This window comes from Chaetura pelagica, unplaced genomic scaffold (assembly GCF_000747805.2).
Source record: "Chaetura pelagica isolate M959 unplaced genomic scaffold, ChaPel_1.0 scaffold145, whole genome shotgun sequence".
NCBI lineage: Eukaryota > Metazoa > Chordata > Aves > Apodiformes > Apodidae > Chaetura > Chaetura pelagica.
Genome location: NW_009953332.1, coordinates 1,172,700 through 1,195,997, shown reverse-complemented (window position 1 = coordinate 1,195,997; position 23,298 = coordinate 1,172,700). Strand labels below are relative to the sequence as shown.

The 23,298-nt window shown below is 43.9% G+C and overlaps 1 protein-coding gene across 1 annotated transcript; it reads right to left on the bottom strand.

Annotated features, from left to right (window-relative positions):
- Window positions 1-1,171: 1,171 nt before the first annotated feature.
- Window positions 1,172-23,263, bottom strand: MARCH3 (membrane-associated ring finger (C3HC4) 3, E3 ubiquitin protein ligase). The gene is made up of 3 exons (XM_009998165.1): window positions 23,024-23,263; window positions 8,372-8,581; window positions 1,172-1,330 (listed from the first exon to the last, which is right to left on the bottom strand). The coding sequence occupies exons 1-3, from the start codon at window positions 23,261-23,263 to the stop codon at window positions 1,172-1,174; spliced, it is 609 nt and encodes a 202-aa protein (XP_009996467.1).
- Between the last annotated feature and the right edge of the window lie 35 nt (window positions 23,264-23,298).

Sequence of the window (23,298 nt, the reverse complement as noted above, 5' to 3'; positions counted from 1 at the left end):
GTGTACTAAGCTTTTTCTCCCATAGAGCACATGCATCAAATAAGCTCTTGTCTGATGGTAAACACTTGTAATACCTTGAACTATCTGAATTATAAATTACTAGCCTCCTTGCTATGTGTTCCTTTTTATTTTCAGTTCCTGCAGAGTTTTGAAAACAACACATAGCAGCATTCCCATCTACACACTTTTTAAAAAAATTATCTTTTCAAAGGGACTAGATCAGTTTCTAATTCTAGCACATTTGTTAATGAAGTTGTGTGTAGTCCTGTAAAAGAATAAATCTGTGTACGTAAGTGTTTCTTCTGAGAGAGAACTACTGCTGAATTTGGGGCCTAAAGCCAAGTTTCCTTACAGAAATAAGTCTTAGAATCAGGGTTAAATTCAGCTTGGTGTAAATGCAGAGTACATCGGTGAAGTCTGAATGCACACCAGCAGAATATGTAGTTTGGTGCAGAATGTGGTGCCTGATTCATTGCTTTTGAGTGGAAAAAGTATTTTTTTTTCTGAGTGCTAGCACTAGAGTAATATTGATTAGGAAGATTATTGGTATTTGTGTCATGTCTGTCTTCTCTGCACATGCTAAATTTATTACTGAAGAATTTTCCTACTGGAACTTCCCTGCCAAATAGGGAAGAGAAATTTTCTAATCACTTCACAGTGTTTAAATAATATACCATTCTGTAAAACTAATTGCATACAAATTTTAACAATCCAAAATACTGGTACAAGGGACCTTCAAATAAAATCAACGAGGGAATGTCATTGCTGTGCTTTAGGAAAGAAAAAAACAGCCCTGGTTACTGTCCAGCTACCTAAAGAAGTAATACTGTAGGACCAGGAAATTGTAAAAACAAAGTACTTTTAAAACCTGTTTTGCATTTTTAATTATAATAGTTTAACATTTAAACAATAAAAAAGCTTGCATCATATTGTGATGCAAGTAGTAACGCAAGTTTGTAGAATTCCATACAGTATCTGCTAAATACACAAGTTTGGCAGCTTAGCAAATAGATGGTTGCAGCATCCATGATTTGCATTTGGAAGTGATTTAAACCTCTGCAAAGAGTTTGTAAATCAGAATAGCAGACTGCTGGGTTCCGGGCAATGTCTGACCCCAGTAAGTTTGAAGATAATAATTATAGTGCAGGTTGCCTGTGCAGAACTGCTCAAATCAAACAATTGTCTCCTTTGAGTTTCTTTTGAGGGACTCCAAGCCCAGCAGGGACTGCTGGTTGGAGGGGATGTTGGCAGACTTTGGGATTAGCAGTACCACCTGCTGATTGGTCCGACGCCATTCATTGTATAATCTACAGTGATACCTAAAAGATACCTGGGGAGAGAAGAGAGATGCACTGTGTTTAGAGTCACTGCAGTCCTTCAAAGAAGGTGTTTGGTGGGGAGACACCTTTAAGTGGCACAAAAAGCTAATAAGCAGCCTAACTTGTGGGGTGGATAAAACTTGGGTGGGATAAAAATGAGAAAAAAGTGGTGGGCAAAGACAAGACTTACACAGTAGATGGCTTGTTCCCCAAGTTGCCAACAGCAGAGAAGAAAAACAGTCTGTGCCCTAATTTCTGCTGTTGCCTGCCTCATTCCCTTTTTTCATACCATGAAAACTTGACATCCTGCCTCAGTCTTTCTCAGGAACTAGAATTACGGGCAGCCACTAATAATGAGAAGGAGTTTGGGGTATTATGCTTCAAGCTGTTAAACTGACAAATAATACAATTGGTTGGACAGGGAAGGCTTGCAGGTAGCTAAGCTGTGGGCAAACACTGACAGGGTCATGTGCTCTACCTTGTAATGCTTTATCATGGAATGCATCAAATTCAAGATTGCATAGATGCAACAAGGTGAGTGTGAGCCAGCTGCCAATGTGTGTATGTCTCAGTTTAGATTGTCTTTGAATTTTTTAATTGTCATCACACTTGACTTAGTCAGGTGGGTGGAAGATGCTGCTGACTTTGCTGTCAGTGGGTCTGCATGCTGTGCAGGGCTGTACTGCTTGCTTTCCTACCCCTACAGCAATGACAGCTGGCTGCCAGTGAGGTAGGGAAGGATATTAAATAATAGACATGCCTATGAATGTATCCTTCAAACGCCCTTCCTTATTGTAAAAAAGGGTGCTTTTTAGGTAAATAAATTATTTGCTTATAATAGTACTAAATCTATAAAATCCTAGTAGGGACAGAAAGAGAATTTCTGGGGTTTTTTAATCAGATCTTTATACAGCTGTCTGGTGTTACCAAGGGGAAGTTATAGACCTTCTGTTCACTTCACAGTTGCCCAAAGATACCTCTTCCAGCAGATTGATTCCCCACCTTTCAATCTCCTCTGCTCTCCCTGAAGGTAAAGCAGCCTGCATCTTCATTTCTGTGGAAGATCGAACATGAGGAATCTCTTTTTAAAAGGCACTGAAGTATACCTGCAGTATCAGCAGGTATCATGTGGTAGAGGGAGGATGTCCTGGTTTGAGCCAGGATGAAGCCAATTTTCCTGTTACTGATTTTTTTCAGTGAGCTTTCTTTTAACACCAGTGTGTTCTAAGACTGATAATGCTGGAATGTTTTTTTACCTGCTGGGACTCCAAGGTCACACCTTTGCTCTGTCAGCTCACACACTACGGGGAGATCTATGACCCCCAGTAGGAGGCTGAGTTAGACAGACAGCAAACCTGGCCAGAGATATTCCATTCCATATATCTGCATAAGCTCAGAGGAAGGTCAGAGATCACAGAAGACAACTTTCTTCCTGCTTCTTCTTCCCTTCCCTTCCATCCATGGCCGGCATCCGGGGAGGACTCCATCCATCCATCACCACCAACCCCCAGGCTGGAGCTCTCCTGACCCTCATCACTCTGTGCTCTCTCCAGCAGCTCTGGAATTTCTTGGGACTGTTCCCAGCTCAGGAGATGCTGTGGGAGTTGCTGGGGGTGCTGGGGCGAGAGGCTTTTGCACATATCTGAACATATTTGTATATAATTGTATATATTTTCTTATATCATTAGTGTTTACTTAAAGCTGTGTAGTTTAGTTTCCAATCCAGCCGAGTGTGTCTCTTTTTCTCTCTCTCCTTCCCTACGTGGGTGGCAGGGGGAGGAGATCGAGAGCCTTGTTGTCAAACCTGAGTCAAAGGGTGACAGAGGACCAAAAAAAAACATCAAACAAACACCTCCAAAGATGAATGCTAGGCAAAATGCAGTCACTGCTTCAGAGGAGTGAGCTAGGGTTGAGTTTTCAAGTAGCAACACGTGAGCTCTTTGAGGACCTGTTGCATTGTTAAGCCAGGCTCTAACTGCTTGTTTGTTTAAGGCATTTTCACAGGATACCCTGGTTAAGTTTGACAGCTTGTTTACACTGGGTTTTTACCTGGTGGCAGTTTCTAAGTGACATCTGCTACTGAACTTGAGTAGAGCCATGCTTGCTCACCTTAAGCTGCTTTGTTTTGCATCACTGGATGCAAAGCTCTTGAGATGCTGAACAAAGGCCAGATTTACTTTGCCCCTTGTCACACTAAACTCACTTGTTCACTTCTTCAATAGGACAGCAAAGGGGGTGTCTATCTTTCTAACATACTCTGAATTAATTTGGGCTAGCTGTTGTTTAAAACCAGCAGTGATGTTACACTGAAAGCTACAGAGCCAAATCCAGTTGTACTTCAACCTGCTACTTGGTATTACAGGAGTCAGTATCACCTGCATGCAACAGAGAGCAGAGTGTGGCCCTGAATTCTCAGTTTAAATAGCAATCTCCAGTTTGTGTCTGGAACTTTCTTCTTAGGAGTATGAGGCTTTTTGTGTGTGTGTGTATGTACATCAGTTATAGTGATTAAATGCAGAGGAATGGCAACAGCATTTTATTGAGCACTTGGATGGTTGAGTGGGAGGTATGAAATAGCTTTTTGGATGTTAAATATAGCATCTCTCCTGTTCTCTGCTCACTGGGATAACTGTGGTGTGTAAATAATCTATACGCCAGCTTTTGCTTCCAGAGAAAATGAGCTGATTTACTGGAAGCAAAATTAAGTTCTAGTTCTCTAAATTTTCTCAGGACCTAAAGGAGCATTATATCCCATCTTGTGTGTAATTTACACCACAGCACTCAATATATTCCCTTTGCAACCATAGCTAAGCAAGCAGAATAGGAATCTCCTATTTTTGAAAATTAACCACTTGATGTGGTTAGCACTTCCATGTATGGATCTGCTCCTTGCTATACAGTAAGGGGAGAGTGGAGCCTTCCAAGCCAAATGCTGGCTGGGGCTTTCCTGCATGACTGGTGGGTCTCAAGACTTCTGAGCAGAGAGCAGGGTTGTCTTCATGTGTAGTGTGCTCAGAGCCATTTGTAAAGTAGTTGCTTTAAATCTCTACCTTCACAAATCTGGCTTCTGAGAAAATGTATGAAAACTGTGGCTTAACCTGTTGACTTAACCTGCCCATTTACTTAAACCTCCTCAAAAATCTTCCATCCAGTACTAATGCTGCAAGGCCAATCAGGGGACCAAGGCTGTGAAGAAAGCCTGAAAGTCCTTCCCACCATGTCTGCTCTGCCCACTGAATTAATCTGCTTCTAAACAGGAGGGTTATAGTATCCTAAAAAACTTTCTGTCTTTATCAACCTGTACAGGAGCTCCCTGTTAATCCATTCAGGCCTTCTGGTGTGTTTCTTTAGCTTCCTTTTTGTTTGGATTTATTGCTCGAGAGCTTGGAGGAGGTGACCCTTAAATATTAACCAGCTTTTTTGGGCTCCTCCATCCCCAGGCAGGGCACCATGCACTTCAGCTGGTCATCAACACAGCAGGTAACAACCCCTCTGTCTGCCCTGCCTTGCCTTCCTGAAGAGCCTGTAAGCTTCCATTCCAGCACTCCAGTTACAGGAGCCAGCCCTGCCCTGCAGGCACACACATCTGTAACTCCTCTCGGGTGTTCCCCATGCTGAATGCTTTTGTGTAGAGGCATTTAAGTTGGGCTCCTGATTAAGCTGACTTACAGCTGGAGTGGCTGGAATTCCACAGATCCTGAAGGAACTGGTAGATAAAGTTGCTAAGCCACTATCCATTGTATTTGAGAAATAGTGGCAGTCTGGTGAAGTTTCCATTGGCAGGAAAAGGGGAAGCATAACCCACCATTTTGCAAAAGGAAAGGAGGAGCTGGGGAACTACAGGTCAGTCAGTCTCACCTCTATGCCTGGCAGGATTATAGAGCAGATCCTCCTGAAGGCTCTGCTAAGGCACATGGACAATAAGGAGGTGATTTGTGGCAGCAAATAACATGGCTTCACTAAGGGCAAATGGTGCCTGACAATTTGGATGGCCTTCTATGATGGAGATACAGCATTGGTGGACAAGAGGCAAGCAACTGGTGTCATCTACCTGGCAACACTGTCCTGCACAACACCCTTTTTTCTAAATTGGAGAGACCTGGACTTCACAGATGGACTACTCAGTGAATGAAGAATTGGCTGGATGATTGCACTCAAAGAGCTCACCTGAGTGCTCAACAGCTCAATGTCCAAGTGGAGACCAGTGACAAGTGGTGTTCCTCAGGGGTCCACAAAGGGACCAGTGCTGTTTAACACCTTTGTTGGTGACACAGACAGTGGCATTGTGTGCACCTTCAGCAAGTTTGCAGACAACCTCAAGCTGTGTGGTGTAGCTGACATGCTGGAGGGAAAGGAGGCCATCCAGAAGGACCTTGACAGGCTTGAGAGGTGGGCTCATGCCAACCTCATGAAGTTCAACAAGGCCAATTGCAAGGTCCTGAACCTGGCTCAGGGCAATCCCAAGCACAAATTCAGACTGGGCAATGAACGGATTGAGAACAGCACTGAGGAGAAGGACCTGGGAGTGTTGGTTGATGAGCTCAACATGTGCTCAAAAAAAGAAGCTGAAAATGTGCACTTGCAGCCCAGAAAGCCAACTGTGTCCTGAGCTGCATCAAAACAAGCTTGACCAGCAGCAGGTCAAGGTAGCTGATTCTGCTCCTCTGCTCTTGTGAAACCCCACCTGAAGCCAAATGTGTCCAGCTCTGTGGTCCCCAACACAACAAGGTCATGGAACTGTTGGAGCAGTTTCAGAGAAGGGCCATGAAGATGATGAGAGGGCTGGAGCATGTATGAAGTCAGGTTAAGAGACTTGGGACTGTTCAGCCTGGAGAAGAGGTACCAGAGAGACCTTACCTAGAGGAAAGCTAAGGAGGGACTTTTTATAGAGGCATGGAGTGACAGGATGAGCAAGCTGGAAGACGGGAGATTTAGGTTACACATTAGGAAGAAATTCTTTAGTGTGAGGGTGGTGAGACACTGGCACAGGTTGCCCAAGGAAGTTTTGGCTGCCTTCTCCCTGGAAGTGTTCAAGGCCAGGTTAGTTGGGGATTTGAGTAACTTCATCTAGTGGGAGGTGTCCCTGCCCATGGCAGGAGGCTGGAACTAGATAATCTTTAAGGTCCTCCTTTCAAACCCAAACCATTACATGATTATGATTCTAATTACATTTCCACAACTCAGTGGACATTAAAGATACTGTATTGCAATTCAATCAACCAGTGTGTGCATTTAGGTCAAATATCACCATATGCTTCAAGTGCCATTGACACATTTCTCTGTCTGCTTTTGAAGGGCTAAAAGTTATAAAGTGAATGGAGGGAATTTCTGACACAACACAAATGCAACAGATGATGTTAGGGACTACAACTGAGGTGCTGCAGAAGTTTTACTGAGCAAGGTCTCATATATCCATGTGTCAAGGGTAGTTAAATTCTGCTACTTAGCCAGAATACTCTTTCCAACTTCCAACTATTTTGGTGCTTGTGAATTACATATATTAGGTAAATTGGACAGCATTTGGGTTTCTAAGACAGTCACACACAAAGGAAATTGGAACAAACTTTGCTTGAGTACCTGACAGACATATCTACACACAGTGCAGCAGGAAATGCAAAGGCCACCTCACTGCTTGAGTCAGCATCCATCCTGTCAAAGGGGAGAGCTGCTCCTCCACAGAAAATCAAAGCAGGAACAATGCAGAGAGAAACTCTGCGCCTTCCCTACTGTTGTGCTAAAATTAGCTTGCAGTCCTCTGTGGATGAGAAAGGGTTTCCCTGCTACGAATGAAATAAATGAAAGTAACTTTTACAGCTTTTTTGGAGCTCGTTGTTGGGTAGGGTGGGTTTTCTGTGTTTCCCCTGCTTCCCCCTTTTCCACGCTTACTCTGGGCTCAGCATAGCGATTTCTTGTTGTGGTCCAGCACTCTTACTGCAGTTCTTTAAGTGACAGCGCCCCAGCAGCTTACACTGATGAAAAGCTGCTGAAAAGGGGCAGCCATGGGGCATGTGGCCATACCCACTGAAGAGGAGAGCTAGGTGCTGGCCCTGTGGGATTGGTGACCATGCCAGCACCACAGGCAAGGTGGTCTTGCCCCCACTCAGAGCAACACAGTCTCAGATGAGCTTTTCCTATCACAGCAGCACAGCCCTGCACCACTACCCAAGCATTACCCTTTTGGTGTGAATGTTCCCTGTCTGCATCCACTGTTCTCTTCTCCTTCTACCATCAAAAGTTGCTAGTGGTATGAAACATGAAACTCAGCAGTAACCTCGGGTTTTCAGTGAACTGCTTGACCATGGCTTGACAGACACTTATTTTGGCAGCTATCCTCTGGGTTCCCTTCATTTCTGTTGGGCCAACTGTTTGTTAGTGTGCTGGGGCCAGGAACTCATCTCACTTTATTAACGTGGCACAAAACAAGTAGCTTTGAGGATGGATTGCCACACAAATGACAGCACACCTGGGTGCAGGATGGGAAAAAAGAAGCTATTTAATCTACACTGCAAAAGCAGCTACATTTCTACAGACATGGGTGTAAGGTGTTCTGCCATGGGTTTCCCACAGCACCAGAAGCATAAGGCATGGGGAAAGCAAAAGCATGGGATGCACCCACATCCAAGGCTTTTGCCTTTAAAATCAGCTGGATGTTGAATAAAATCTGTGGAAGCTAGGTTGTTCACCTAAAGTTTTATTTGTGCGCTGTGCCTTCACCTTTTGCACATTGTGTTCAATGAAACTCTCTCCTGAAGCATGAGCCTTGACCTCTTCCACATTACTTCCTTGTCTCCCTCTTGTCATGCCCCTCTGGTGTTTGGGATTTGGGAATTACTGACCCCAAATGCAAATGGTCTTTCTGGTTTTCCAGAGAACTTGAATGGTGTGGAACCCAGAGGTTTCCTGCAGATGTGACTTAGATTTACCAGCACAGAAGGTAAAAATAAGCAATCCTCTGTACAGGGCTCCACCTCCTCTGCCACACTCTGTGTAATTAATTTTCTGATTTGTTCTTTCCCTTATTCTTGTAAGGTGAAAATAAAACAAATACTTACTAGAGTCCAGAAGAGGTAAATAGTGAAGAGTGCGACCGTGAGTGCAATGAGGCCAACAGCTTCTAGCCTACTACTAAAGTGCAGATGGTCCACTGCTCCTCGTAGACACAACCAGCCAGAGATGGTTGCCAGTGGAGTGATAAACAAGAAGCACACCATGTCTCCAAAGAGAGTCCGTTTCTCGTGCTGGGGGCCTGGGTTCCTCAGCCACTGCAGGCAAAACGCAGACAAAGCAAGTGTCAGCACCAGGAGGACGTTTTACCCGAGATGAGTCGCTGGATGGCAAAGCCCAGCCCTTCCCCTTTGAGGAGGGAACATGGACCACAGGCAGTACGTGCCTTTGGGTGTCTTAGGGACATCCCACCTGAACTCCTCCCCATCACTGCCTGCTGATGTTGCCTCAAGAAGGGGAAGGGTTTCGAATAGCGCAGCCCCTGGCGTTTGGCTGCCAAACTGTCTGAGAAACTAATTCCTAAGTGTGGAAAGAATCACACATTCTCCTGACAACTTGAGAGTGCACAAAATGTTTGTTAATATTCTGGATGCTATTTTAAGGTTTTTTTGATTGGTTTTGGTTTTTACATTCTATTTTTAATACTGGCAAAACCATTTTCAATGTGCTTTCAGGTGTCTCCTTGCAAGCACAACTGAATGCACACCAGGTTACCTTTACTAAGAGGAGATTAACCTTGCAAAACAGAGTGCCTGAAAGTAAACTGCTGAACTGAAGGTTGACTGAACAGCTATTGCGCCTGCACAACCATGAACAGGATTTTAGATGGCAGAGGTGAAAGAAGTTCAGCACACAACAGTAAATTGAGACCTTTTAATAAAAACACCCTCATCACTTAAGTCAATATTTGAACAGGAAAGACTACCATAGCTTGCAATTTTGCCAACGTAAGCAACAGGATTTGGTCAAAACCACTCTGCAGCATCCTTTTATTTTGTTGCTCTTTGAGCAGGTATCCCCCAGATGTGCAGAACCACCAAGGACAGCAAACAGTTCTCACTGGAGCACCTGGGAACCCCCACCAGCCTGCAAGCTGCACCTATTGTCCCAGCCGCCAAGGGCAAATACACCACGTACTGCACAGGACTGTGTCTGCCCCAGAAAGCCCACAAGCTGAGCAGAAAGCCAGGAATGGGCAGCAGAGGTGGAGTGAGCAGCCACAACCCCAGCTGCCTGCATGGCCAGTGCCAGACACAGGCACATGGCCATCGATTCCCAGGTTGGAATGTCCCTCCCAGGCCTCCCGCTCCAAGTGTGGAGGCCATGCAGAAGGCAAAGTCATGCTCTTCCAGGGAGCTATTGCATTTTCTGTCATCATCACAAGAAACCAAAGCCACCAAAGCTCTGTGCCAGTGGATGTGGCTATGGCTCATGCATCCTTACACTGGCCTGCTCATTCCTCCCAGCATGTTATACGTGGCAGTAGAAGTTCTGTTTCTTTAGCTCTTGAAACTAGATTTATAGATGTAACTTCAACTCTTCACCAGTTAATGCCCTTTAACCCAGCCACCTTGGCTTTCTTCTTTTTCCCCATTACAGTGCTACAGGAATGACCAAGAGGAACAGCAAGACTCATGAGTTTTGACAAGAGAGAGCAAGGCTAAGAGCATTGTGCAAGCTAATTAATATTTCTCACCCAGGTGTCCTACCTCTTCATATTTTCAGACCCTGCTTCATCTTTTCTCACTTTGCCCACACCATGAAAACAAATACAGCATTTATCTCTCCATCTTCATATGGTGTAAAAGAACAGTCAAGAAACTGAGTGCAACCAGGAAAGCCACTGATCTGGCAGTAGCAGAAAGGCACAAATCAGTAGACAGGTTTGCCTCAGCCCAACCATCCCTCAGACAGAAATAATAAATTATCTACTTTTTTTAAAGTTTAATTGCAATACAGTAACTCAGAAGCCTATGATTCACTTTCATGTATGACTGAGAAATTGAAGAGAACACAAAAATATGTTCATAAACATATTTTGCAGGACGTAGGATTTTAATTTACTTGAATACTTAAAAAAGTCTAAAGAACCAGGAAGTGCTTTGTAACAGCTGCAAGCAACCTGGTCTAGTGGGAGGTGTCCCTGTCAATGCAAGGGGGCTAAATCTATTTGATCTTTAAGGTCCCTTCCAATCCAAATGATTCTGTAGTTCTATGATACTGTAAGCAAGAAGTTGTAAAGAAAGATGCTAGTTGAAGAGGGAGGCTCAAGCAGTGTCTTAAACTGAATATTATTTACAACACTAGAACACCAGGTATAGTGGGTTGACCCCAGGCAGCTGACCTAAGCACCCACACAGCTGCTTACTCATCCCTCAGCCTCACTGTTAGGATGGAGAGAAGAGGAGGAGACTGCAAACACAGCTTACTTCTCCAGAGCTTGTAAAAATAAGAAGACATACATTTACATTTCAACAGCTTTTTATGTCATCATAACTTTACAGAGAATGATATAAAACCATGTCTGGAAGGCTCACACCATTTTCTTCGAGCTTTCATTCCATTTACTTAGAAACACCCCTGTGGATATGTGCATAGTTCCAGGTCGCTTCTAGTAATGCAACCTTCACCTTGCTTTATTTCCAAAAATCCATTTAGTGCAAAAATGAGAGGAACTGAAAGTGCCTGGTTGTGGAGATTCTGCTCATAAAGGTGACTGTGAAAAGTATTAGCTTGTAAGCTGACCTGCAAGATAATTGCTGAGCACTTGCACTTCTCCTTGATCTCAATGGGAATTGCAGGTGTTCATGACGTTCCTAGAGCAGGCCTAAAAATGCCAGTATCTCCTTATTTCAGTGCCATGAGTGTCCTCCCTGGAACTGGGCAGTGAAGATGCACTGCAGCATTTCAGAGTCTATTTAATGAAGGCTGCATCCTCAAACTGTAGTCTGCTGTGATCCCTTTGACCTTCATGCAGCTCAGCTGGTGCAAGAAATACTGCTGACAGATCTGAGTGAGAAGGAGTAACAGCAAGAATACACACATATGACAAAGCACACACATTAAGGCAAGTGCTGTCATCTCCACCCTAAGACTCTGATGGGACATGGCACTTGAATTAAGACAGCAGTTTACTGTGTGCTGTCCAACTTGACTGAAAGTTTGTGCAGACAAAAATGGTGTGAGTGTGCTTCACAGGCTGACAGCTCCCCACACTCCTTACTTCTTGTCTGACACATATGAACAAAGAATCAATCCCAAGCAATTCAGATATTAGATAAGGCTAGGACAGTCAAACCCCACAGTATTAAATAATAATTAATCCCCCTCCCTGCCATTCTACAGTCTAATCTTAGAAGCTGGATAAATTTCCTTGTGTGGTTCTGAAGAGGAAGTCAAAAGCAATGAATAAGAAACTTCAATGGTTTGTTTGGATTCCAGTCACAGCATGTATTTTTTTTCCTGAAGTACTGCACACCAGTTTCTAAATCTGCTTCTGTTTAGATTCTAGGTTTCAGTCTTTTGTTTTGGAAATAGGCACTGTCAAGTTACTTTATAGCTAAAAAGCCAAGTCAGCAAATCCTTCTGTGAAACTGAAACCCACACAATGCTCCCAACAAAGTGCTGAGCTGATTAATTACTGTGGCAGAACAGTAAGGACTACCCTGCTGGCAAAGAACAAGATGTAAAGCCAGATGCAACTGTCAGATCTGCAATGTGATACTCTGAAATCTGTCCTATTAAAATGTGTCAATGTGCTCAATTATTTCTGCAATAAACGGAGACTCTCACAGCAATAATTTCCATTTTGGGGAAAAAAGAGGGTCATGTTTGAAGCAAAATACTGGCCTGCCTGGCAAAGCACTCTTTTGTCAAGTGTTATCTTAAAGTGAACAGTGATTTCTGTCCCCGAAACACAAGTGGAGTGCCAGAGTAACTGGAGTGCCAGATTAACTGGAGTGCCAGAGTAACAAGACATTAATTCAAGAGCAGGTAAACACAGCACCTGATGCATGACCCAATAGCAGCTCATGACTGACACAAGCAAAGAAACTCTGTCCCTGCAGACTAATATACACCTGATGAAAATCTAACCCCTCAAGTAAATGTGGGGCCCCACCTCACCCCTCACACCGACACATACCAAACGAGGTCTGCTCAGAAGCAAAACACCTTGTAAGCCCTGAGCTGATGGCCATGGCTGCACAACATTCCTCTGCTGCCTCAGCTCTCCGTGCCATCCCTGTGCAAGTGGGTGCTGCTGCCTTGGTGGTGTGGGCCACAGGGACCACAGAGGGCTCCCACTCAGCCCAGCTCACCTAAAACGGGAAGGAGCTGCTGAAATGACCCAAACTGTCTGTTTACTGAGGAATTGGCACTCCTCAAAGAGCAGGTGTAGCAATCAGTCTGGGCAGGGCAACTTCTCCAGCCGCACGTCTCTGCCCAGCAAATGTCTGCTTAAGTCTGCAGGCAATGGGGAAAAGCTCTGCTGAGACAAACTGGTGACCTGTGCTCAGACAGGATGGCTTCACCTGCAAAACAGAAAGGGCATCAAGAGAACAGGAAGCCCACACCATGAAAGAAGACTTTAAAAGTCTGACTCATTTATCCCAGCAAAGTCACACTCTAAATGCATCTTGGGGATGGCCAAAAGGAGGGAGAACTGAAGGAGAGCATCGGTGAAGGAGAAGTGCTGCTTAAGCTAATGGACAATGTTGGCTTAAGAACAAAAGGCCATCAATAAATTTGGGGTCAGAACCAGTAAAAAATTCCCAGCCTTCAGAGAATTCAGTGCTGGGACAGCCTCCTGAGAAGAATGATGTAGGATAACACAGTTTTATGAAGGAGCTTGCTTACATTTTGAAAGGGATTTTTAATGTGCTGCATTTGAGATGAGTAAATACTGTTAAGACACCCAGGGCTCCCTCACTTCACATGCTGACATGAGTAATACACATACAAGGACTTGATGCAGTTACTTCACAAAGTGGAGTTGAATTTAAATTACTATCTGCCCTAGAAAGATTAAATTGAGCTCTGGACCTTCACACACCTTCTTCAACTGAATGCAAGTGCTCAGGAACTTAGCGTGGATTTGTAACAGTCCCTGGGAAACATTTGGTCTATATACCTACTACCTGAAACACCAAAGGGAGCCTAGTGGTTGGAGTCTACTACAGGCTGCCCAATCAAGTGGAGCCACTGATGAAGCCTCCTTACTGCAGCTTGAGGAGACGTCACGATCGCAGGCTCTCATCCTGCTGGGGGATTTTAACCACCCTGACATCTGTTGGAAAAGTAGCATGGCAAGTTGTAGGCAACCCAGGAGACTCCTGGAATGCCTTAATGACAACTTTTTAAGTCAGGAAGTTGACAGGCCTACATGGGAAAAAGAAATTACCAGAATAAGCAGCAACCAAGGACCATGGAGAGGCTCAGACTGGGAATTTAACTAACCTTACCAAGATGAGCAGCCAGCAGAAAACTGCTCTAAAACACCTCCACAAGTCTGAGCTGCTTCACCATTGCCAAAGGTTAAATCCTGGATGCACTCATCTCCATAGGTCTAACTTCAATTAGATGATTCACAAAAGCAAAGTAAAGTATGTGCATAATGTTCTCCAGATCATATCCTAAGGCTACAACCTGTTCCTAAGCCCTTCTTAGTTCACTCCATTTTCCTTGAAACATTGATTTTCTGTCTAAGTGTTGCTGGAGTTACACCAGCAGCAAAGAAGATTCCGCAGAGAATGAAGAAAATCCATCACACTGTTTCTTAGTGAAAGGCATATCACCTATGAAACTGGGGGGAGAAAAGAGGAAGAAACTGCCTGCCTCACATGTGCTTCCCTTTGAACTAAAAATTGCTTATTACACATCAAACGTATCAGATAATTTCATTCTCTTCACACTGATAGCTCTGCAGTGAATGTTGATGAAAGCAGCCTGCTCACAGTCAAAACTGCTAGCAATTATTGCCATTTCTGGTTTTATGCCAGCAGTGACCAATGGGACCATTTTGCCTTGGGCTTTATGCAAAGACAGACTGATACTGCCTGGTCTTTAGAGTGTTTCTCTTGAATGAAGGACATATTTAGATCTTGGGAGGACCAAGTATTGGCAAAAAGAAAATTTAAGCAACACTACATCTGAACAGTTTTGTTCGAATACTTTTTTACTTGAAAAATTTGTTTGAACATTTTTCAGCGAGATGTTTTGAACATCAGCTTAACTACATGTCACTCAAAATAAAGTCTCCCAGGCCAGAATGGCATGTATGTTTGTTTTCTGTGCAATTAAACATTTTAGGTGATTAGGAGCTTTCCCAGGTTAATGATTTGACCAAGGAAAAGGAACACTTGACCGTTAATTTTCAGTTGAAAAAATACAAATATTTCAGTTTTGGGGTTTCCTATTCAGACCAAACTTTCAGTTACTGACACAGCATTACTGTCTTCAGTGGGTGCTTTTAGATAGGCCCTAGTGAGAGTTCAGAGATGTTCTTTTGGTCCCAGAGAAGCCTGTCTATTTTACAGCTGGGAACTAAATTATTTGATCTCTGCAACATTATTATGGCCTCTCTCTAAGGGGGGAGTCTGCTCTTATTTAAGTTTAAACCCTAATTTAACTCAAGTTCCAGGGAGTATTTTAATTGTGGATGTCTGAATGACCCAAATCTATTTTTTTAAAATAGCAACTTAATTTTATTTGCATGTTTTTGGAAGTGGAAACAAGATATTATTCATTGCAAGGGTGGTATATGATAAATCTTTAAGTTGTTGGGGTTTCTGGGGGGGTTTTGTTTTGTTTTGTAACAAGAATAAAGCACAGTACGGGTAATAAACAACCCCAGGGGGTACCTAAGTATAGGGAGAGTACGCCAGGCTGTTGCTATCACAGCATACCTGAATTTGCAGTCTAGACCTTGTGTGGTTAGCCTGCTGAAAAACTCGCCGAGGGGACAGACTCCAGTGCAGACGAGCCCTCCGCGGGGGAGCGATTCGCCGCGAGCGGATGGGGCAGGTTGCTCTGGTGGTTCATGCAGGAAGGGCTTGCTGGGGGGATGCTCCTTAGAATCACAGAATCACAGCATGTTAGGGGTAGGAAGGGACCTCCGAAGAACATCAAGTCCAACCCGCCTGCCAGAGCAGGACCAAAAAAAACCCCAACAACTAGGGCAGATTGCTCAGAAAGGCATCCAGACAGGTCTTGAAAGTCTCCAGAGAAGGAGACTCCACAACCTCTCTGGGCAGCCTGTTCCTGTGCTCTGTAACCCTCACAGGAAACAAGGTCTTCTTCATGTTGAGGTGAAACTTCCTGTCCTTGAGTTTGAATCCACTGCCCCTCGTCCCATCACAAGGCACAAGTGAAAAGAGCTTGTCCCTGCCTTCTTGAAGCCCTCATGTATTTATAGACATTAATTAGATGCCCCCTCAGTCTTCTCTTGACTGAAAACCCCCAGGTCTCTTAGCCTTTCCTCATAAGGCAGGTGTTCCAGTCCCTTCATCAGCCTCCTCTGGACTCTCTCCAGTAGATCCCTGTCCCTCGTGAACTGGGGAGCCCAGAACCAGACACAATACTCCAAGTGAGGTCTCAACAGGGCTGAGTAGCACAGGAGGAGAACCTCTCTCAATCTGCTGGACACCGTCCTCCTAATGTACCCCAAGATACCACCAGCCTTCTTGGCCACAAGGGTAGATTGCTGTCCCATGGATAACCTATTGTCTACCAGGACTCCAAGGTCCTTCTCCACAGATCTCTGGCAGATCACCTCCTAAATTGTACTGGTGCATTTCCTTGTTCCTTCCCAGGTGCAGGACTCTGCACTTGCTCTTGTTGAATCTCATTAGGTTCCTCTTTGCCCAGCTCTCCAGCCTGTCCAAATCTTGCTGAATGGCTGGTCAGCCTTCAGGAGGATCAGCCAATCCTCCCAGTTTCGTGTCATCAGCAAACTTGTGGAGAAGACATTCTCTCCTGTCAGCAAGGTAATTGATAAAGATGTTGAACAGGACGAGATCCAGCACTGATCCCTGAGGGACTCCACTAGTTACAAGTCTCCACCTGGACTCTACACCACTGATCAACACTCTTTAGGCTCTACTGTGTAGCCTGTTCTTAATTCATCTCACTATCCATTCTTTTATTCCACATATCCTGAGCTTGCTCAAGAGGATATTATGGGAGACTGTGTCAAAAGCCTTGCAAAGGTCCAGGTAGGCTACATCCACTGGTGTCCCTGCATCTATCCATTTAGTCACAAAGCACTCAGCTCCAAGGGATACTGCATGGGTCAAGGATGCTCATCTGAATTACCAAGGCAAAATGGTGAGCACTCAGCAGAGAGCAAAGGCTGCAGCTCTGGCTGTGGGTTCTACACCATGCACCCCTGTTGTGATTGATGCCTCGACTCGGAGGTGTTGCAGGGAGGGGCAGCTGTACAGATCACAGGCTGTGGGAAGTGCCTGGAGCTCTTGCATGGGGCAGGGGTAAGTGGGAAACCGTCTTGTGTAAGGTTTGACCAGGGAGAGAACCTCCTGCAGCAGATGCCCCCTTCCTGGAGGTGTTCGAGGCCAGACTGGACAGAGCTTTGTGCAGCCTTGTCTAGTGGAAGGTGTCCCTGCCCTTGCCGGGGTGGGGCTGGAACTAGATGATCTTCTAGGTCCCTTCCAACCCAAACCATTCTATGATTCTATGAAATTTCTGGCTGTTCCAATTAAACAATTGTATTCTTTAACATGAGTCTGCCTTCTTGCTATTTTGTTTTACTGGTAATCCACTTTTAGTTTATATTCCAGGTGATGCATGTATCAGGTAAAAGATTTCAAGATGTGTAAAGAAAAAAAATTTTGCAGCACTCTGGGAGAAGCAGTAATTCCTTTTATCTGCATGTTTTTCAAAGCTCCTATTCTGTTTTGGAGGAATTTATTTCCAACAAGGCAGACAAATGTACCCACTCAAGAAAAACAATCAACAAAATATGTGTTTTGTTTTAAATCAAAATCAAGGCAGATTTGCTGTTGGCAACATGTATTTCAACACATTGCAAATGTCCTGATCTACAAGCTAAAATACAGCGAAATTAAAGAACTGATAGACAATAAATGCTTGGTAGCTCTCCAAAAGGCAGATGCAATAAATCTTTTAATCTTAGAAAAAAGCTACCTTTGACTGACTCCTACTGGCAGTAAGAAATGCTACCAGCAGGACAGGTAGTTTAGAACTGTTATAAAGTCATGATGTCCAAAGTAAAGTCACCAATACCATAATCTAAACCAAAAATAGCTGTACCTTTGCAAACCACAGCAAATTCTCTCATCTTGCTAGTCCTTAAAGAATATAATTTGGCCTTTTCCAAACTAGCTATTTGGAATCAGCTGGGAACTTCTGTGAATCTATGTGAATAATGTCACTTTTCCAGAGTGAATTTCTTTCTATGGACTGGCTGCATTACAGAAGCAGCTTATATAAAAGTGGAAGGTCTATAAAAGTCACTAACTGAAATTACTGCGGTTTGATTTCACTGTGTCTGTAGTGAGATCCTTCCAGGTTTGTCACAAGGAACATCAGGTACATGCATATTGAACAAGGTGGACCTGTAAGCCCCTGGACCACAGTGGAGCAGATGTGGATCTGCAGCCATAGAGGACCCCTGTGCCAAGGAAAGTGACTGTTCCCAAAGCAGCCCATGGCTCTATGGGCAGCCCATGCTGGAGCAGTCTGTTCCTGAGGGATTACTCCTGGTGGGAGGGACTCACATTGGAGGGGTTCGTGGAGGACTCTCCCCCATGGGAGGGACCCTGCTGGGAATCAGAGGAGGACTGGGAGGAATCCTGCTTCCTGAGGAGGAAGAAGCAGGATTGTGACAAACTGATGTTAAATCCCAACCCCAGTCCCCCCATGTCGCTGAGGGGAAGGAGGCAGAAAAATGGGGAAGAAGGGAGGGGTGGGGTCAGGTATTTAAGTACCGCTCTTTCTTTTGTCTTTGTCCTGTTTGCATCCAATTAGTGATAAATTAAATTTGTATTTTTCCCCAAGTTAAGTCTGTTTTGCCTGTGATCGGAATTGCTGAATGAACCTTCCTTGTTCTTGTCTCGACCCATGAGCTTCTAGTTGGTTTTTGTCCTCCCCCAGTGTGTGTGGGTGGCTGTAAATGAGTGGCCACAGGATTCTTTGTTGTTGATTAGACCCAAACCACAACATTACGTCATAATCTATCTCTTGCTCCTTTCCAACAATATATCTCGTTCTCTTCAGTGAAGCTGTTGTGAACGAATTCACAAGTGACTGAGCAATAAGGAAGTCCCAGGTCCCAGAGGGGAGCTGATGAGCATCAGCTCAGCATCTGAGCAGATGTTGCATAAGCAGGTTCATCTGGAGGGAGTAGGAAAACTAGCTCAGCCCATAACAAAAACAGTGTAAGTGATGGAAGTCAGGCAGGGCATGAGGAAGCTCTGCACTTACCTGCATCACGTTAGCCACCTATTTAACAAAATCTGTGAACACTCAACAGAAAGCAATTCTTACCAACAACTGTAAAATTACAAGAGGGCACATTTGATAGATGCAGGCCAACTGAATGGAGACAAGGTACTGCAAAGGAGACCACTCCTTCTGGCTGACCAGCTTTTGATAAACACCTGTGGAGGTGGTGAAATGTGTGCACTCCTGCTGTGTGCTTCTTTGACTTGATGAAGGACAAGTCACAGAGCTCCTCCACCCAGTGTAGCAGGAGGCAAGACATAAATGGTGGATGGCAATGAAGAAACCACTTTCCTAGAATGCTGAAGGAGTGGCTAATCTGCACCATAATGCCTGATTAATGGTTCAGAAACACAGTTCATCTGGGAAAAAGTAATCTGAGTTTAAAAAAAGTGGATGAAGAATGTCTGAAGCTTCACAAATGCCATGTTGAGAGGATGGATCTGCCTGACAGACTGTACTATGGTTTCCTGCCTCTCTGGCTGGACTTTTGCTATCTAAGAGTTACGAGACTGTACATTTCCTGGGAGAAGTTTCTCCGCTATACAACAAAAACATGTCCTGTGGCACAGGTAGGAGAATGTATCCGTGGAGCAGTGGTACATATTTTGAAACTCAGTTGACCAGAGAAAGGCTTATATGATAGGGAAAAGACAGGAAGGATAAAAAAAGAAATGGAGGTCAAAATTAATGCTATTATTCCTTTGTTTTTCCCTGCAAAGGAAATCCAGGAAAAAACAGGCCTCTGTGTTTAACATAACTTGGGAAAGAAAGCAAAGCTGAGCTCACTCCTGCATCCTACCTGCATCCTCCCCTTCTGCATCCTACACATATGTACACTGGAGGCAGGATATAGTTGTAGGTATTTTCCCTTGTATTTGAGCTAAAAATCTCCTGTTTGTGTGCGTGGGTTCACATCCTTAGTGTGAACATGGACAACTGCTTAAAAGAAGGCAAAAAGCCACTTTGTAAAAAATTTTTATGGAGCACTTATTTTCATTTAATAATGAACTGATGGGAAACTAGTAACATGGCAGGGACTGGAGTCAGGTGGGGCAAAAAGGGTTCACTAGCCTGTTCTGTTCAGGTCATGAAGCACAGCAAGAAAACCTCTGCTGCTTCCATAATAATGTACACAAGGGAGGAAGGAATATGGCTGAAAAACCATCCATGCCACTTTCTGCTCACTTCATTTCAAGCCCACGACTGCTGCAGCCTCTCCTGGTACTAACAATAGGAATGAAGTCAGATATGAGATTTTTAGATAAAGCATATAAAGTATCTCAGTTTTTCCTGTTGAGATTCCCTTCACATCCATGGCCAAGCCACTAAGAAGCAGTGATCAATACAGTGAAAGGATGAGGAGAAAACATAATACCATATTATCTTCTTGTTTTCCCTTTAAGAAAGCGAATAATGTCTTTGAACAGTCAGAAACACAATTTTTTTCCTGATGGAAAAACTGCAGGAGAAAAAGATGAATGTGATGATTGATTGTTTCAAACATTTTTATACTAACAGTCACTGACCAGTGGATGGGATATATTTATTCTCTGCAAGAAGCAGGGCCTGCTGAGGAGTTAACTGGATAAGCTTCTATAAACTATGCTCTACAAATTACTTCATGAGTACAATAGTCCCTCCTGACCTCCTAAAATGCATTGCTAAACTCATCATTCACCTCCACTGAAAGCACCATTTACCATTTCCATTATCTAGCTCAGACGAATCTTTGGAGAACTAAACATCCACTAAAAGAAGAGAACTTAGACTCCCCATCCTGAACATGCACACATACAATGGAGTTAAAAGCAGGTAGCCACTCTGGCTTGTCACTTGTCCAAAGATTAGAGTGGGTTTTTGTAAAAGATGGTCCTGCTATACCTGATACACCTCCCTCCATGACCTCATACACTAGGAAATTCAGGGAGACACATAGGGCACTGCTTTGAGGACACAGAAAATGGGGGAATTTGGTGACTCCCATCTGCTTTAGTCATGCTTTGGGAACTTCCAGATTAGCTGTAATTATCTGCAGGGTGAGATCTTTGGATTTCAAAGCACTGGGTATTAAATAAGTACAAACTTTAAGGACAAACTTAATTTATACTAACAGAAATCAAGAAGTTTGAGTGATAACTTTCTGCTTAATTTGTCTCCTTTAATACAACACATCTTTCTCTCTGCTGCTCTCAACTTTAGAAGAACAACTTCAATTCCCTTTTAAACTAAAAATATATCCTTGTGTAAGATCACCAAGGACTTAAAAAAAGTCAGTTGTTTTTTTAAAATACCTTTCCTGCAACTGCACATAGCTGTTGATTAACTGCACCAAAATACTGTGGGTATGGTAGCTGAGAAACAAGAAAAGATTAGGCAGAGAAGAAAAAAAATATCAATTAACAGTGTGTTTCAGATATATTCTTGCACCTGGCCCTCATTTGTCTGCAGCTGAGAAACAAAAGACAGCTTTAACCTTATTATTGTTATTATTATTACTGCTATTGTTCTTGCTATTATTTATTAGTGCCATTGTCAAAAAGAAGACTCACTTCATCAGGGAATGATCAAGCAACCAGACTCTCCAAGCCTGGGCAGGATTGGCTTTGCTTTCAACTTCTTCAGTCATGATTAGCTCTGAACAATGTGGAAAGCAAGCCTCACAAGCAGCTGTTGCAAGGGAACAGCTTGAAGAAGCTGGACTCTAAAATCATACTGGTTACTTTGCACTGCCTCAGCATGGCTTATCTCTCTTTCCAGAAGGCAACTTCAGAGTGGCATTGTCCTGGCACCACAACCACAACCAAAACCTGTTTGGTGCAGGCTCAAAGCAGCTTCCCAAAATAAGACATCACCATCTTCACTGGTGAATGCTCAGTCATAAAGATTTTGCTGCTCAGTGGCTGACAGCCTGAGAACACTCAACAGCAGCATTTCTCAAACTGGGACCAGCTTCCTGGAAGGGGCTGGATTGCTATTAGAAGCATCAAGCAACAAGCCAGAGGCAATCAAACATAGCTCACCTGGGCCTGCCCCAATTAAGGCTTGACAAGAATACAGGTCTTGTGCTAAATACCATGTCATGTATCTCTTTCTTGCTGATCCTAAGGACAAATGAAGATATCCTTAGGCTTAGACACAAAATGTGCATGCCTAACTTAATCCAGTGTATAGCAATTTTGGTAGTTTTCAGTGAGAGCTGCTCACCCAATCACTGCATAGGCCCCTGACCCACTTCCCAGCAGTTTTATTCTGTATCCTCCCATCTGTGAATAAATGCAAAACGAGATGCTCCCTCCGCCACCCAAATTTTTAATACCATATCTCCTTCAACCAATTTGCTGCAATTAACAGGAATAATGAAGGTACACAGGAAGGACATATTACCCTGAACCCAAGCTTAGCAGGTGAGCACCTGTATCATCAGATAGTACAATAAGATGCTTCTCATTACTTTTGTAAGGTGTTACTTGTAATGCAACTTTAATTTCAACACACACTGTAATTCTTACATTTTTTCCCCCAAATTAAAAGGGGAAGAGAAAGATCACTAGCAGTGTTAAGACAGTGATCTTGGATGGGTTTGTTTTTTTTTCTTTTCCTGAGGACAAAAAACCCTGAAACTGGCAGATTTCATGCAGCCACTAAAGAGTCTATAGTTGGCAAAAACTGAATTTTAATTGATAAGGAAGGAACAATTGTCCAATTCACTGCTGAGTCTGGCACACAGGCAAGAGGAGGCCAAAAGGTCACTCACAAACAGCTAAACATGCCAGACACTGAGCAAGAACAATTCCTTCTTGTCAGCTTGACATGGAAACTAGGTTTCTAAGGCTCCTCGATTTGTTACCTCTCTCTCAAAAGAAGAAAAAAATATATACATGACCTATATTTAATATGCTGAATACTGACACTTGTCTTGCATTCCACAGAAACTGTTACTTAACTTTCTTCCATCCACTACCAAGCATATATTAGGAAATGGCTGCATGCTGTTCCCCAGGTCTTCACTCACGTTTACAGTGAAGCAAACCCATTGATCCCCTTGTTTTGATCTGGTTCAAAATACAGGTTTTGTTGTTCCCGCCCTTTCCCTGAGCTCCTGCCCTCATCTTGCCAAGCCCAAATCTCACGGCTTGCTTTAGTTTCAGCAGAGCTACATAGAAACAACCACAACCTGCTCTTTGGTGCTGAACCTCCAGGGACTTCCAGGTACTGACCTCCACCAAGGGCCTGGGCTTGCGCTCCACTGCAAACCTGAAGTGGCAGAGCTCACAGTAGCTGGTGTTTGAAGCTGACAGCCAGTGCTCCAGGCAGCTGCGGTGAACAGTCCCCAGGGTCCCTGTACATTGGCAGGGGGAAAGCAGGTCTTGCTGCCTGCTGCCCTCATGGCAGATCCTGCACATCGGCCGGTCGTTGAAAGGGCTGCTGGAGGAGGAGAGAAAACTGTGGGTCAGCATACAGGGCTGTGATCTAGCCTCTCTCTCTTTCCATC